Source organism: Cuculus canorus, chromosome 4 (genome assembly GCF_017976375.1).
Source record: "Cuculus canorus isolate bCucCan1 chromosome 4, bCucCan1.pri, whole genome shotgun sequence".
In the NCBI taxonomy this organism is placed as follows: Eukaryota; Metazoa; Chordata; class Aves; order Cuculiformes; family Cuculidae; genus Cuculus; species Cuculus canorus.
The window spans coordinates 46,156,589-46,171,867 of record NC_071404.1 but is presented as its reverse complement, the minus strand read 5'-3'; the positions used below and the strand labels follow the sequence as shown (position 1 = coordinate 46,171,867).

Here is a 15,279-nt window from a genome sequence, read left to right as displayed (position 1 = left end):
ATTGGTTTGCCCTTTCTGTGTGACTGTTCCACCGCTGTGAAATCCACTGGCCTTTCCAAAGCAAGTATTAGCATAAAGAAAGCTGATACAATCTATCTGTGACTATGTGTTCATGAATGAAAATTAATTCCTGAGCAGGACAAAGCCAAATTTACATCAGTTTTTACAGCTTGACCTTACTGGTGTTTGTATAATGCATAATGTGTTTACCATTATGCTGTCTCTTACACAAATGGTATAATAATAATTTTTTTTATCAAGAAGGATTTGTTTGAAATGCATACATCCTTATGAAAAGCACGGTGGAATGGTACTTGAAAATGTCCTAGAAAAGACGTTAAGCATAATTAAATCTTCCTAAAGGATCATGTCTCCTTAAATGTTCGTATAATGAGTATAGTTTGTGTGGCAATTGATGATAATGTGCTGCAGCTGCAAGCTCCTACAAGCCTTACTCCTACTGCGAAGTCAGACACTTGGGAGATGCTGCCCGTCTCAGAAATTTCCACCGCAGTGAGAAAACCCTTGCTTGAGCAAATGTGGGCCTAATCAGTTGAAAAAAACAAAATTCCCTCTTGGCTTTTCGAAAACGCATGGCATTCACAAAATTCTCCAGTATCGACAGGTTGCAATATCTTATCATATTCTGCTTTAGAGTGACATATTCAAGCTTGACTCTGACATTTTACAATATATTTAATTCAAAACAGATTATTTTAGCTTTGGATCCTTTTCAGTAGCCTTTCAGGCTTCGTCTTGTCCTTTCCTCTGCTTTTCCTCTTATTTTTTGCCTTCAGGAGGCTTGAAACTTCCCCACATGAAGGTCACTGCAAGTGAACTGGACCCCTTGTTTCCTCCCATTTCTGGCCTTGCATTCTATGCTTCTTTTATCCAGGAAGCCCCTCATTAAGCCTAACTTAATTTCTACCAATATCACCAAGATAATTAGTGAGTCATGTCCTCAGGTAGAAGAAGAGCTCAATAAGATGGTGCTACACTGGTTAACATCTACACCATCAGGATCTATTTTTTCATGATAAAGAGTTTCTATTATATTTCAGGTTTAAACTTATTTTATCAATGCACATTCTTAAACAAGATGTTTTGTTTATTTCTGTTAACTGCAACATGCTTTGTAAAGTCTTTTGTTGAATCCCATGCAGTGCCAGTAATACTGCAACAAACATCTTCTGATTTCAGCAACAACAGAGCCAATGAACTTCAGCAACAGATGTCCAAAGAGACCACATACTACCTGTGCTCATTTGAAGATCAGTCAGCCATGGCTGTGATGTTTAGTTGATAAATGTCGGTAAGACAGCTCCTGAACTCAAAGCAGATAATAAATGTACTCACAGAGCAAAAAGCTCAGCTGCTAACTTTAGCAGGGCTAAGATTGGTGATGCTTCCCCGCTCAAAATACAACACAGTTTTGTTCACTCTGTTGCATCAGTTCTGTGAAAGAATTATAAAAATCTCAGAGGACAATAAAATGCTTAAAGAAGAGAAAGACCACAATGAAAGGAAATCTTTCAGGGTTAGAATTAATCATCTTGCACAACAAAGTAAAATGGGCTTCTTTCAGAATATACTGGGGTCCATAGAGAATCTATGACTCAAATCAACAAGCTCTGCTTTAGACTCCATGATAGATACAAAACTCTGCTCAAAGACCACTACCCTAGGACCTCTGTGCTGAGGAACAAAAGAACTGGAGGTACAGCCTTCCTTGTGCTCTCCTTGTGCATACACTCATGGACCCCACTTTACTGCAGGATGAAGTGTGATGTTTCTTCCACCAGATCCCTTCCTTCTCACAATGAGCATGGATGGTGTTCCGCAAGCAAGCAGCCACCTAGAGCTGCATGCTCTTTTCATTGTATGATAATGCCCTGCAGACTGTTTAAATCTTTAAGGATTTTCCTACCATGCTTATCACTCAGCTAGCCTGGTACTCTACAAACATTCATCCCCTGGGCACAACTTTTTCCCTTTTCACAGCTGCAGAAGCCAGGTGAGAAGGTTAGAGTCAAAAAGTAGTTATTAAGCTTTAGGTTCCATTTTGAGTGTTTAGGATCTATTGCTCTGAGTCTTCAGAGCACACCATATGTGCAGATAACGCATATAGCAGAGGTAGCTCTGTGCCTGCAGTGGAGCTCAGGATGAACATCAGCAGCCAGATCTGAGACACCTTGCCTCTTGTCCCACAGGAAGTGGTGAATGAAGGCAGAAATTGCACCTAATTCTGCGGGGTATCAACTGTAAGTAAGAGATAACCTGGTCTTACTACATTAGGTTGCATTACAACCTATGCAACAAATGAACACATCCTTCATAATTTAAATGCAACAGAACATGCCACCTGAGTTCTGACATTTTCCAGTTTTTAAGAGATTGATTTTGTGATCTTCAATAATCTCTGAACATTATTTTTCTAATAGGCTTTAAAAATCAACACCAGTCAGAGTATATCAAGCCAAAGAATCTCTGCCTTTTCACCTGAACTAACAGAAGATGCAACAATTTGCTAAGTCATGTCCCATGTGCTGGCCACCAGTGTAAGACTGAACATGGCAATAGTGCGTAGCCCACCTCTTCTGACCCTGATGGAGAACACAGCACTGTGGTGACCTTCAAATGCAGAAAACTTAAGCTCTGGTCCAAGCAAAACTCAGCCACCAAGGTTTTAGGGACTGGAAAAAGCTGATAACTGATCACAAACATGAGGTAAACTAAGAGGAGTTTCCCGCTTCATGCAAAAGGTATTGCTGGGTGAAACTTGGATGAAGAAGGAGCTCCTCAGGCTTTCCAGTTGAGGGTTGAATTTAGGCCTGACCTTCAGCCTGTACCTTTGATTTCATGTTGCAATCATCCAGTCACTTCTCCCTGTGTTTGTTCAAAAGGCTAAAGGCCAAAAGTTAGATCAACTTTGGATTTAACTTTAATTCATGATCAAAGAACAGAAGCGCAGTTTACTACTTCAGCTGCCCTGCTCCTGGCAGGTTGCCACAGCAACCTGGGATTTAGCTCTGGTTTAGATGCCCCAGATCTGAGCCAGCACTGGTTTGAGCAGCACTGACTCTGTCTCAAGTCCTACCATCGTTCCCCACTAATAGTTTTCAAGAGGTGTCTTCTCCTCCTCTTACCCACGATTCCTGTCTCTCTACTTTGGCTTATACTCCACGCTCCTTCAGCCCAGCCCTCAGCTTCACTTTCTCTTCATATCTTCCTCAGAGTACTTAACCTTTCTGAACCCTTTACTAGCATCTGGTCCCACATTTTCTCCATGCAGTGTCCCAGGGACTGAGGGACCCATCAAGTCCTCCAGTCTGTCCACCTTATTTGCCTCATTCTACCCCTACCCCTTTGTTGCCCACTTTTTCTTCTTCTCCTCCTCCTCCCATTGGAGGAGGCATCCAAAAGAGAAAGTATTTCTGTTCCTAATTCCTCTGTTCTGTTCTACGGTGGTCTTTGGAAGACTGACTGCAAACACAAGATATAAAGGCAATATAAACTCATTGCAGCCACAGAATCCTGTAATGAACTTTTATAAACTCAAAGGTGGAAAAGCTTGCCTAAATACAGACGACTTCCTCTATAGGCTGTGGTCTCAGAGTCAACTACAATAAAGATCTGTATAGAAAAGAGAAATGTGACCTCTCAGTAAATACAAAAGGGAATCGGGTAAAATTGCAGTGTATTTACTTGTATAAAAAAATAGAGACTCTTATCTTAACTTTAAGAGAAGAAATAGGAGATGTTTTCAGGTCCCTTTCTGATAGTTAAAGGGTTGGAAATGGTAGAAAGGATCTCCAAAGGTCATGAACCTTTTTTCAGGGCCCAGAGAATATTACTGCAGTCTGGGACCCTGCAGGTACCCTGATAAGCTCTGGTACAGGGCTTCTGTGAAAGGTCAGTCTTCTTGAATTTGATAGCTCTGACCTTCCTGACTGCTTCAGCAGATGGTCCTCTACAAAGAGGATCAAAATTATTTCTGAGACCTTAGGACACCGGTCAAGAAATCATCTGGAAGAACAAGCCTGTCTTAGTCCTGGTAAGTAACCCATAAACTGCCAACTTACAACAGTGAAATGTGTGTAGTTCCAGCAAATTATCATCAAATTATCCAGCCAAATCAGTGCAGCCAAAAGCTGAACTGGGAGATGCAACTCACAGTTCAGACCTAGAGGAGGAGTGTGGATACAGAAGTCAAAGTGAATGAGATGAAAGGAATAATATTTAATTCCATGTTGCAAATATATAAATAGTAACAGCCTAAAGTCAACAATAAAGTCATGTCATGGGGGAGACAAACTGAAAACAGAAAGCAGAAGGGACTTGGCTGATGCCAGTCAAGTGGCTGTTACAGAACCAAGATCAGACTGGGCTTATCAGCTCTCGGCTCACATCATTCCCATAGGCCTCTCTATGCGTACTGCTTCAGCTACAGGGAGCTACAGGAGAGGCCTCACTGCACAAAAACATTCAGGACAATGGTGAGGAACTGGACATGGAAGTGAACTGGACAGCATGGCTGGTTGCATGGATGCAACAGAGCTGTGCAAATATACTGGTTCAGTGAGGTGGAGGGGTTGTCCCTTGTCCCAGAGAGCTGTTAACCCCATGATGACCCTATAATAATGATGGCTTCTTCTCACCTACTCCTAAGGAACCTGCCTTCCTCTTGCACTTTGGTTTAAGGGTAAAACTTGAGCTACATCAAAACAACCTTAGTGAAAATGACAGAGAGACAGCAGCTTGTTATGCTATGGGGACTCAGATCCAGGGAAAGAAGCTCAACAGCAGCCTCGCTAGAGACCTGGGCAGCGAAACTGGAAAAGTGTTGAGGCAGCATGAACTGCCTTTAAGATCCATCTTATTTATGAATCGAAAGGGGGCATTCAGGAATAATAGTTGTATAGCATAATACTATGTGCTATATAGCAAACAAAACTTTTATTCTGTGTAATATTTGTTAAACTTGTTAATATGTATTCTCTGGAGTAAAATATCTGTTCTTGGTCATTATTAGCATACTTCCTGACACATCCTGACTGAAAATGTATTCATTACTTCATGATAAGCTCAGCTAAGTAGCCTTCAGCAACTCAGAAGGCCTGTTTCAAGTTGCTCTGTACTTTGATCTATGTCACAAATCAATTTCATCAGAAAACACAATGAAAACTTTTGGAAAAAATCCACATTTTATGGAGAAAGAGCTGTAACACTTGCCTCTAGTCAAACAGCAGAAACTACCGGCATGAAATTCAGGAATGACTGAATCAAAAAGGTTTGATTACAGCAACCTTCCAACTATCATAAAGTTTACTTTGTGTTGCTTGGCCAAGAGTAGAGCATAGATAACAAGTTCAGATTTTTTTGTAGTAATCAAAAATTTATTGAGAATTTGTACAGAATAAAATAACCATGTACAGAGGTAACCACCGCTCAGGAAAGAGACTTGCACATTCTACAGTGAACAATATTTTATGGCCAAAACGGAACTCTGTAATGTTAAGTAAGTTCAGCGTCTAAGAGACAAAAGATTTGTTTTTCCTGTTCAAATCAGTCTTTGCAAAAAAGTTCCTTTATGAGTCTCCAACCTACAAAAGAAAAGATAAAGAGCATTTTAATGTTCTTCTAAAGAAAGAAGGGCATCAGGCAATAATGACATGTAGATAATGTTCATTCATAGTTCTGCTAGTTGGAAACTGAAAATGTAGCATCTAAAAAACATGAAGGCAAGGAACTATTTCTGACCACTAGACTGTCCATTTATCTATCTGTTAAAAGAAACAGTAACATGCAAGGTATACAAGAAGTAGAAATATTTGTGACAAAATGGTAAACAAAGCCACCTTCTCTAAAACGCAGTGGGCTTAACAGTCCAGCTGTCCATGCTCAGCATTTGAAATAACTATATCCTGTTGTCTTTTTTAAATATCTACTCAGCCTTGTGGTCGAACCTGTTTGGCGCTGCCCAAGTTGTGCTGCTGTCCATCTACTGACAGTCTGTTGAATGGGATGATTTTCATTGCAGTTTTCTTCATGGAGTACCACCGGTCACGCCACGTTGCCCAGATAATGCCATTGTCATATCCAGATGGACCAGCATCTTTTGATGTGTACACACCATCTGAAAAATATCAGTTGGAGCAAAAGTTAGTTACTTTCTAAAGCAGTGAATGTGTCCATGTATTTTTCTAGTATGAACACCTCCGTGGCATCCCTGGGCATGATAAAGGGCCCTGCTCACTGCCCTTCTCCCCCTGGTTTGCTTCTCTCAGGACTAATTTTCCCGCTTTGGGCTGGAGGGGAGACACAAGTTCCTACTGTTGGTGTTTGCAGTTATTGCAAAGACTGGGCAACACCAGCTTTGGAAAAAAACAGATGGCAAAACATAGTCAACGAAAATTATCCATTTCAGTTTGTCACTGAAGCATGGTATCCTGGGTTATAGGTATTTGGAAGATACTTTACCTATATAATATTTGCCATTAAGGTGGCCAGCATGACATCTATTCATCCACCATCCAGATCCGTCTTGCTCAGCACAGTTGCCAGCAAAGTTATCATTGTCGTTATCATAGGTACTAAACCGCATGCCATTGTGAGAGGTAAAGGATTTGTCACTTGGATCATCTCCAAAATCAAAGCCATCAAAGGCATCCCCAGCATCACCACTTATAAAGTAGGCATAAGTCAGTCGATACTTGTCTTGTTCACTTCCCACTTTGAATACGGCATAGTCAGCAGTGCTGTTAACAAAGGAATATGGTGAATATGAGCATGCTACATTCCCGGTATATGCATGAATGAAAAATATATAGGTGTTAACACTGCAGAGAAGGCCTTTATGGCATCCTAGCATTTGAAAAGGAATTCGTTTTGCATGATTGTGTGTCTCAGTTCAACAACATGCATTCAACCAACTTTTGTGTTGCCTGGCTGCAAGGCACACATGGTGCCAATGCAGTGTTCCACGCATGTTAGCATGTCTAAGGAACTATCATTTTTTCACAGCTGTACAAATTGACACAGTGGTGGGAGTAGTAGGTTTTAAGCTGTCATTTTCAGAAGCATCATGAGCAAGTACCCTTTTTTGCCACTCCAGTCCTCCAGTTCTATTCGTAAGGTGTATGGCAGCGTGGACTGTGTAGTTATTAAATGAATCTTTTCATTGCCCAGCCAGAACTCAGTGGTGTCATCTGGAGACAGATGTCCAAATCCTTCCTTATACTGGATCCAATTTTTCTTGAAGTCCTCACTCCCATCCAATCTCTGGCGAGGGGAACAAAAAAAACCAAACCCAAAACCTCAATCAAAAGGTTATGTATCTTATGCAGGTAAATAAAAACAGTGCTGATGCAATAACCTTGCTCATGGTAATAATACATAAGTGGCATACCCTCTGTAATACTGTCCAGCCGTTGCCATATGAGTCAATCTCACAGTAGACTAGGAATGACTGCTTGGCCTTTTGAGGCTTGATAAAGTAAAGACCACTTTTTCTGGCACCTTTATTTGCAATGTCTTGGCAATCTAAAGTAAAAATATTCAGAGGATCATTATTAATCTAGCTATAGTTCTATCCTCACACTTATTTGATATTGTAACTTTCTTAGTGCAAGAAACACAATTCATCTAAATGTCATCAGTGCAAAGTTAGCTATTTAATCCACATACTCTAATGTCATTGCCATAAAATCCCACTAAAGGTCACAGGATTTATGTAAGATAAGGAAGAATTTAGTTTCACATATAACTTAAGCACCTTAATTGTAAAATACAGTCATTGTATTAATTTCTACAGCAATAAAAATAGCATTTTTGCAGCTAATGGAATAATTAATTTTCTTCAGGTGACTTGGTGGAAATGTGATAATGAATTACCTTTTGTCTGTCTTATGTCCATAGAAATCTCTTCCTGGCCCTTATATTTAGCATACATTTTGAGAAAATAATATTTTGGCCTAAGCCAAAGGTCTAAGCAAGACCCCTGTTCCATCTGAATGTCCTCTTTGCAAGAGTATCCAACCAGCACTTACATTGGTCCAAGCTTACATTGGTTCCATAACTTCCAACCTCTTTGGAATATCTTTGCAGTAATCTGTGGCCCATAAGATTACAAATAACTTATCGCTGTGATGCCACCTGGCAATATTTGTAACTGAATTAATCCTCCACCATAGCAGAAGCATTTGCACACCTCTTCCAGTTGTCTCCTGTATTTCAGCTGTGTCGCTGCATGGCTCCTGACAGTGTGACTCAAGCTGGGCAATCTTCTGCTTCAGCTGTGCAATCCTGTTGCTGTTCAATATATATGTATCTGTCAACTGTCTAGACAGAAAAACATAAAGAAGGGTTGTTGTTTCAGCTGTTTCTGAATATGTAACACACATTTCCCTGCACACATGCCTCACCTAGGTAGTATGCTGTTATATATACCCTTGTAAAAAAGAGGTGCCTCTATTAGCATTGATATTTATAGCTGAGAAAACTATCAAAAATGGGAAAGCACACACTTCATCTTATACAAAACTTGACTTGACTCTAATCGGCAAAACTCAGAACAGTGACTAATGTATGAACTCTACGGAAAGTTTTCCTTTGTTCTCCTGAATGATGAATTATTCCTCTTCAATTATGAATGCATTTGTAATAGAAAGAAAACTACTTGAATTGTCAAGAAATACAAAGGCAGAAAATACTTACTGTATTGTATTTTCATGAGATAAAATGGTGTTTTCATATCTGATAATTTCTTCAATTATTTTCTTGGATTTTTTAGTAAAATCATCAATTGAATCTGTAAAACAGTGAAAGGTATAAAATAATTGCAATCTAGCAAATTAAAACCCAAGAAAACCATATGTCAGTTGTGTAGTTATTTTTATATTCTCACTTGGTAGTGTCTGCTTCTCTGGAGGATAGAGACTTTGGATGTGTTGAATCAAATGTTCTACTGTTCCTGTGGAGTTAGCAATTTGCCTCAAAATTCTCTCCATTTCCTGCAGTTCATTATCCACAGTGAGATGGTATTTATTAAAGAAATCTGCAATGCCACAGGTTGTTGGGCAGTAGCTCCCCTAAAGAGGAAAGAATAATAATTGGCGATGTTTCAGGGGAAAAGAAAGGAGAACGGAATACTTCGGCAGTGGAACTTTCAGGCGCCGCTTATACAAATGATTGTGGATAAAAAAGGGCAGGCATTTGCCACTTTGTTTGCAGTATTTGAATTTACAGATGCAGTTCATACATGCACACACATAGCAAGAGAACAGTGCATGCTGCTACTTGTAGCATCTTCTGGATATATGCTTTTGTCAACAGTAAGCCTCCCCTACATTTTTACCAGAGTTATACCTCTATTAATAGATAAAGGTTTATCATAGCACATTTAATAAGCGTTGAAAATCACAATGAAGATCAAATGAAGCTACAAGTGATAATGGTAGTTATTAATCAGCATAGGGAAGTTTTAATTAGACTCAAGATAAAAGAAACTTGTTCAGATACTTACAAATCGTTCATCTAATATGCAGCAGTTTTCTCTGGTAGCAATATACTGAAGAGAAGAAAGAAGACCGTTTTCAGTGAATTTTCTCTGACAGCCTTTTCCACACTGAGGTGTTTTCTAACACTTGTCTTGTCACTTACCGCCATGCTGGTAGAAAAGAGCAAGGAGAGGAGAGACCCCAGGGGAGCCCAGCTCTGTAACCTCAGCATCATCATGTCTGTCCCACCAGGCACTGCCGACTGCTCTATGTGAGCTGAGCAGTCAGCCTGTGAAAACGTTCAACCTAGCACAGGGCAGCAGCAGTTTAAGGGCTGAAGTTGGAGGCGGGCACTGGGAGAGGGTGGGAAGAGGTGGGGTAGGGGGTTGAGGTGGATTCCCAGAATTTGCACACATCTCTTACTCCTCCCATTTTAAGAACCTGCTTCCCACTTGTTCACTTGATCTCTGCTTCAGCCAGGAGGCTTCCGGGCAGGCGGGAAGGTGAAACTAGACATGGAAATGCTAATTTTAGGAACATGAATGTAGAAAACTAAACATGGCTTCAGGATGGTGCTGGTAGAAGTTTCACTCAAACAGCACAAATAAAAGCCACAGTAAATATCTGTAACAAATACCAATAGCCTAACAGTAAGTGCTATGAATATTTTACAGTTGCATAGCACCTTCCCACCACAGATCTCAATACGCTTTGCAAAGAGAATCCACATCATTCTCTATATTCTGCAGATGACAGAACTGGAACAGAGAAGGGTAGGAAGTCAAATTGGACAGTGCCATATCTGGAAAAGAAGCCTGTGGTATTTATCACAGGCAATGAAAGCCATGAATCTTCCCTACGCTTCAGCTCAGACACTCCATTTGAATGACTTTGGTCAAAGCTTCCTTGCTGGGGAAGTAATGTTGTCAGTTATGTGCCTTATCCATCACACCTCAAGACTAGGGACGGGCTTCCTCTTCTGCTACAAGCTTCATCCCAGCCAAATTATTTTATGAATGTGCTTCTACTTACTGTCTGTATTAATAGCATTAATAGCTTTCTACTCATGCCTTACACCTGATCTTTAGACTGTGGCTTCTCCAGACAGAGCCTGCTTTTTTGTCTCTACAATGTGATGGGGCAATATTGAGTGAAATTTTTTCTTCAACACACATTTGACCAAATGACAAAAAGAATGATGGGACTGGGGCTTACTGCTAGATCTGTTGTTACCAGGGTTGGCTATTTGATTTCAGGCAAATGACTTCAGCTCTATAAAGCAGGATCAATGTTCCAACTTTATTTAATAGGTATTTAAAATTCATGGACAAAAGCACTCTGTAGGTAGATATTATGTTATTACAGCATTAGAAATTATTATGCCCCAAAGGATGGAGCATTCCTGACCTATATATCCTCTTTTCATTTGGGCACATCTGGTCAAACAGAAAGTTTCACACCGAGCCACATATTGCCAGAAGGAAATCTCATTATTTATGATGCTAAATATCAAATCTGTGGGACACTTATGTGAAGCTGAAGCACTGTTCATGGGAGAGTCAGCATTCCAGTAACCGTACTGATGACCAGCGAGTAAGCTGCCAGGCTGCCAAATGTCCTCTCCAAAGGATGACCGATGCTAGAAGTTTACTGTTCCAAATCTGGCATTAATTACCTTCAACAGTCACGTGCAGAATGTGCTTCTGTTGTCCTTACCAATACAAATAGGACATGGCTCCACCTTTTTCATGGTTAGTTCTGTTTCCTAAAGAGTGAAAATAAAGTAAATAAAACAGGGTAAAAGTCTACCTGCTCTTGTGTTTTCTACATTGCTCCAGTAATGCCGTTAACATTGACTCAGGAAACTACCAGCGAATCTCCCTGGCACTGCTGTTCACACACTGCTTGAGCTTACTTTGCTGCTTCTTTCACTGCAGGTCATAACAAAAGCCTCCAAAGGATCCTGGAGGTGCAATAGCAGTGCCTGCACACCACTGGGATTCCCTTAGACATAATATAGTGTGAGTAGGTTGCTGGTATGAACTTTGTGAACAAAACCAGCCCAGCTTCAGCCACAGGTGTCCACTCAATATTGCAGACAGGCACATAATATTAATGACAAGACAGGTGAACCAGGTAACACAACCCAGGTATCCCTCATCCTTTAACAAACTGAAGAACATACCCTTTCCTTTTGTCACTAAGAACAGCACACACAGGCTTGAAACTCTTTCAGATGAATGTTTCATAACAGAATACAGAAATATTTGTCTTGTGTTCCTAGGCAAGAATTTCATGAGTCAGAAGAGATGACAACAATTAACACTGGCAACGATAGCTTAGCTCTTTTTGAGATAAAATGCCTAAAGCACGAAAACGGCTGTAATGAAATAATTTCAGTCTGTAAGTAGAGTTTCATTGTTCCAGATAACTGGCTAATTTGGCTAGTAAAACAAAAAGATCATTATGTCTACAAATGGATTAGGAACAGGAAAACTGAATTTTTGGTGAGGTGCTTGTGTTACACAAAATTATCACTGTATAGATTTATATTTATGAAGGAATTGATATTAAACATTGCTTTAATGATTAACAAATATATGTGCACTGTATTTATAAGTGTTGCCTAGCTGTATTTCTGGTTGCAACTGCTTGTACTTCTCAGCAGAATATGTAAATATTTAAACCTTAAATATTTTTGTTTGCCTTATTTATTAAATGGTCTTGATATAGCCTTGAATAATTAATTAATCCTTTCATATATTTGCTTCCTTTTCTTTTATGGTTTCATTTCGCATGTATTAGAACTAACTTATTTCTGCTTTTCATTAAGTTGAAAAAAAACCCATGTATTCTCAGTGGAATGGCTTTGCAGTATTTTTCCTCCCTCACATAACATTTTGTCTTGCATGGTCTTGGCTGCAAAATAGCTGACCCATTTACAGAACAAATGTGCTACAGACCTAGTTGTACTCTGCAACATGTCCAACATAATTTGACTTTGTTGATCTTCTGGCCAGTTCTTTTTAATTCCAGTAAGTCTATTTGCTGATTTGGTAACAAGTGAGGAACGATTCATGTAGCACAGGCAGAAGGAAGAGTTCTCAAATTCAGTTTACTTTTTGTCTGGCAATTTATTTTTCTTAATAGATAGTAAAGGTGAACCATTATTTGTTTAAAAGAGCCTTCTTCAATTCTATTTTGATTACTAATTTTCTCAAACAGCCACTGGGAAGGTATCCAACACTTTCCCATTATTCATAGTAAATATTCCCTCAGAAATACAAACCAGGAGAAATATCTTTGTATTTGTAAATTAGTTCCTGGATATCAGCATGTTTTTATCGCTGTCTTGGAAAAATCACTGTTTTTCAAATTTATGACTCATACTTACATACCTTAAGTATCTAAATTGAAAAATCAGTCTATATAATTCCGAAACTGCTACAGTGATCTATTTTAACATTTCCAAAGGGGTTTCATTATTGTTTTAACTGCACATGTTCAGTGAACACTTGAACTTGCATTTTTTTCAGATGCTCTAGAAGTTAGTTTTCTTATGTAAAAATAAATATTAAAAACAAATGTGGAAAACCCTGAGAAGTAAATATTGAAAAAAAATTACCTACTTTGCTTTGTAATGTATCATCAACATGCATAATTCCCACTTGTACTACTAGTAAGCTATACAGATTAGTGGGCAAAATCCGCTTTGCTGGGTCAAGCAATGAGTGATTGTTCGGATGAGAAATAGACCATTAAAAAGCAGTCTAGTATTGAAGTTATGCTGCTGGTGTACTACAAACCCAACCGCTTTATAAACAGAAGCAGAAAAGTGAAAATGAAAAAGGAAGTTTTGTAACTCATCTTTCTCTTTCTCTTTCAATATTCAGAACTTGGGCAAAAGGTAAATGGCAACTTTTTTGCCAATTGGAGAGTCCACTTTACACAACAGACTTCTTCCTCACACTCCCTGAAATGCCTGAAGGATTCCCGAGTCAGAAAAAATCAGTTACTCTGCATGAGACAACCTTTACTTTATGTCACACATGACAACAGTACAGATATTCACTAAGCTTCTGTTCAAATACAGGCTGGAAATTGTTCTGTTTCTGAGGAAACATATGACATTTATATATTTATGGCTTTGCATTTTGGAATTCATGGGATATTTTGCAGCATGCACACCATGGATACAGAAAAAATACTTTCACTCGCTTTAGAATGTATGTTATTTTTTTTTAATCTAAGCAGAGAAACTCCACTGATGTACGATTGCTAAAAGTCATTTGGTTAGTGACTCATGTTCCTGTGGCCATTTTCCACAGCTTTCTTTTTCTACAGAATATGCTAATGTAAAAGATTATTTGATTTCTGCAAATAACCAAATTTTTTTATGTTATCTTATTTTGATTTCAAATATTATTACAAGCAAATTTTCAGAAGTATTTAACAATCAAAAAGGCCCAAAATCAAGGCCCTTCATCATTAAAGTACTTCTGAAAATACCTCATGTCCATAAGCCAGATGTTTGATAGTTTGAATGAGCTGTTATCATTTTAAAATCCTATAGTCTCTTTTTTTAGAGTTTACTTACTTTGATACATTTCAGATTTTATTTAAACATCAAATCTTAAGGAATTAAGAGAGAACATACCTCCTAAAAGCATCAGAAATGTGATATTAAGGCATAAAATGAATATAGTTCAGAAGATTATGTATATTATTGCTTTGTCACAGCTGAGGTTTTTCTGAGCCCCAGAGCATAGGATGTTATATTTCAACATGCTAAAAATCTACTAAACTTACTATAACCCCTCAAACCATGTGCTAGGATCAGTTGAACATCATTATTGAGTTTTGAGTTGTTTCTGTCATATATAAGGGTATTAGACGAAACATTGCAGATTTTCTCCCTCTACTGATTTACAGAGATTGTTTTCAACTGTTGATTCACTTAGAAAAGGTTAGTTTTCAGACTATCTGCAAAAGAGAGATTGCAATGTATGCTTTACCTTGAGGGCAAGAGCAGTGAACTGCTTTTGTTAAACAAAGAGATGCACTAATTTGTGGGAATGAGATAAGTAATAAATCCAAATATTTGCTGAATATTTTGTAATTAGTTGAGAGGACAGAGTCTCAATAAACTAACCAGAGCCTACTCAATAAACTAAAATATTTTCCAGTATCTGCTGATAGTGTTGGTTTGGACAGGAATTTATTGGCAGTGACACTAAAGGAAACACAGCAAGAAATGTAATGTATTTCACTATACTCCTTGCTTGTGAAATACTTTGCTTGTATGTTTTTAAGCAAACAGAGGAAGTCTGACTGTCAGAAAAATCCTAGAAAAATAATGGAAAGTGTATTTGCTGTGGAAAAATGTGCTCCATGTTGTCTGCCCTGACTTCCAGAGTTGGCTCTGAACACAATTCATAATGATGGCAGTAGAAGAATGTATTTCATATTTCCTTTACACATCACACGTGCTCCCTGCTCTTATACAAATCCATTTACAGGGATGGAAGTGCAGACCTACATTTGAAACATTAATGACACTAGTATAATGAAAGAAATCTTATTACTTAGGGTCACAAGGGAAATTGTAAATCCCAGACTGATCTACGCTTCAACTATAAACAAGAAAAAAACCTATATTATTTAATTTTTTTTACTCTGTAATCTTTTTTCTTTCTCCATCCTAAAAATTCAAACCAGAAGATTTTTCTCCCCCTCCTTTCTCACAATTTACGAGAGGAGGTAAAAATCGAGTTAGTCTTAA

The 15,279-nt window shown here is 38.6% G+C and overlaps 1 protein-coding gene across 1 annotated transcript; it reads right to left on the bottom strand.

Moving 5' to 3' along the window:
• Nucleotides 1–5,374: 5,374 nt before the first annotated feature.
• Nucleotides 5,375–9,818, bottom strand: FGG (fibrinogen gamma chain). Its single transcript, XM_009556375.2, has 10 exons — nt 9,661–9,818; nt 9,524–9,568; nt 8,906–9,089; nt 8,716–8,809; nt 8,210–8,340; nt 7,409–7,542; nt 7,097–7,281; nt 6,481–6,758; nt 5,967–6,136; nt 5,375–5,603 (listed from the first exon to the last, which is right to left on the bottom strand). Exons 1-10 carry the CDS (start codon nt 9,733–9,735, stop codon nt 5,589–5,591), a joined length of 1,311 nt encoding a protein of 436 aa, XP_009554670.2. The 5' UTR covers nt 9,736–9,818; the 3' UTR covers nt 5,375–5,588.
• Nucleotides 9,819–15,279: the final 5,461 nt, after the last annotated feature.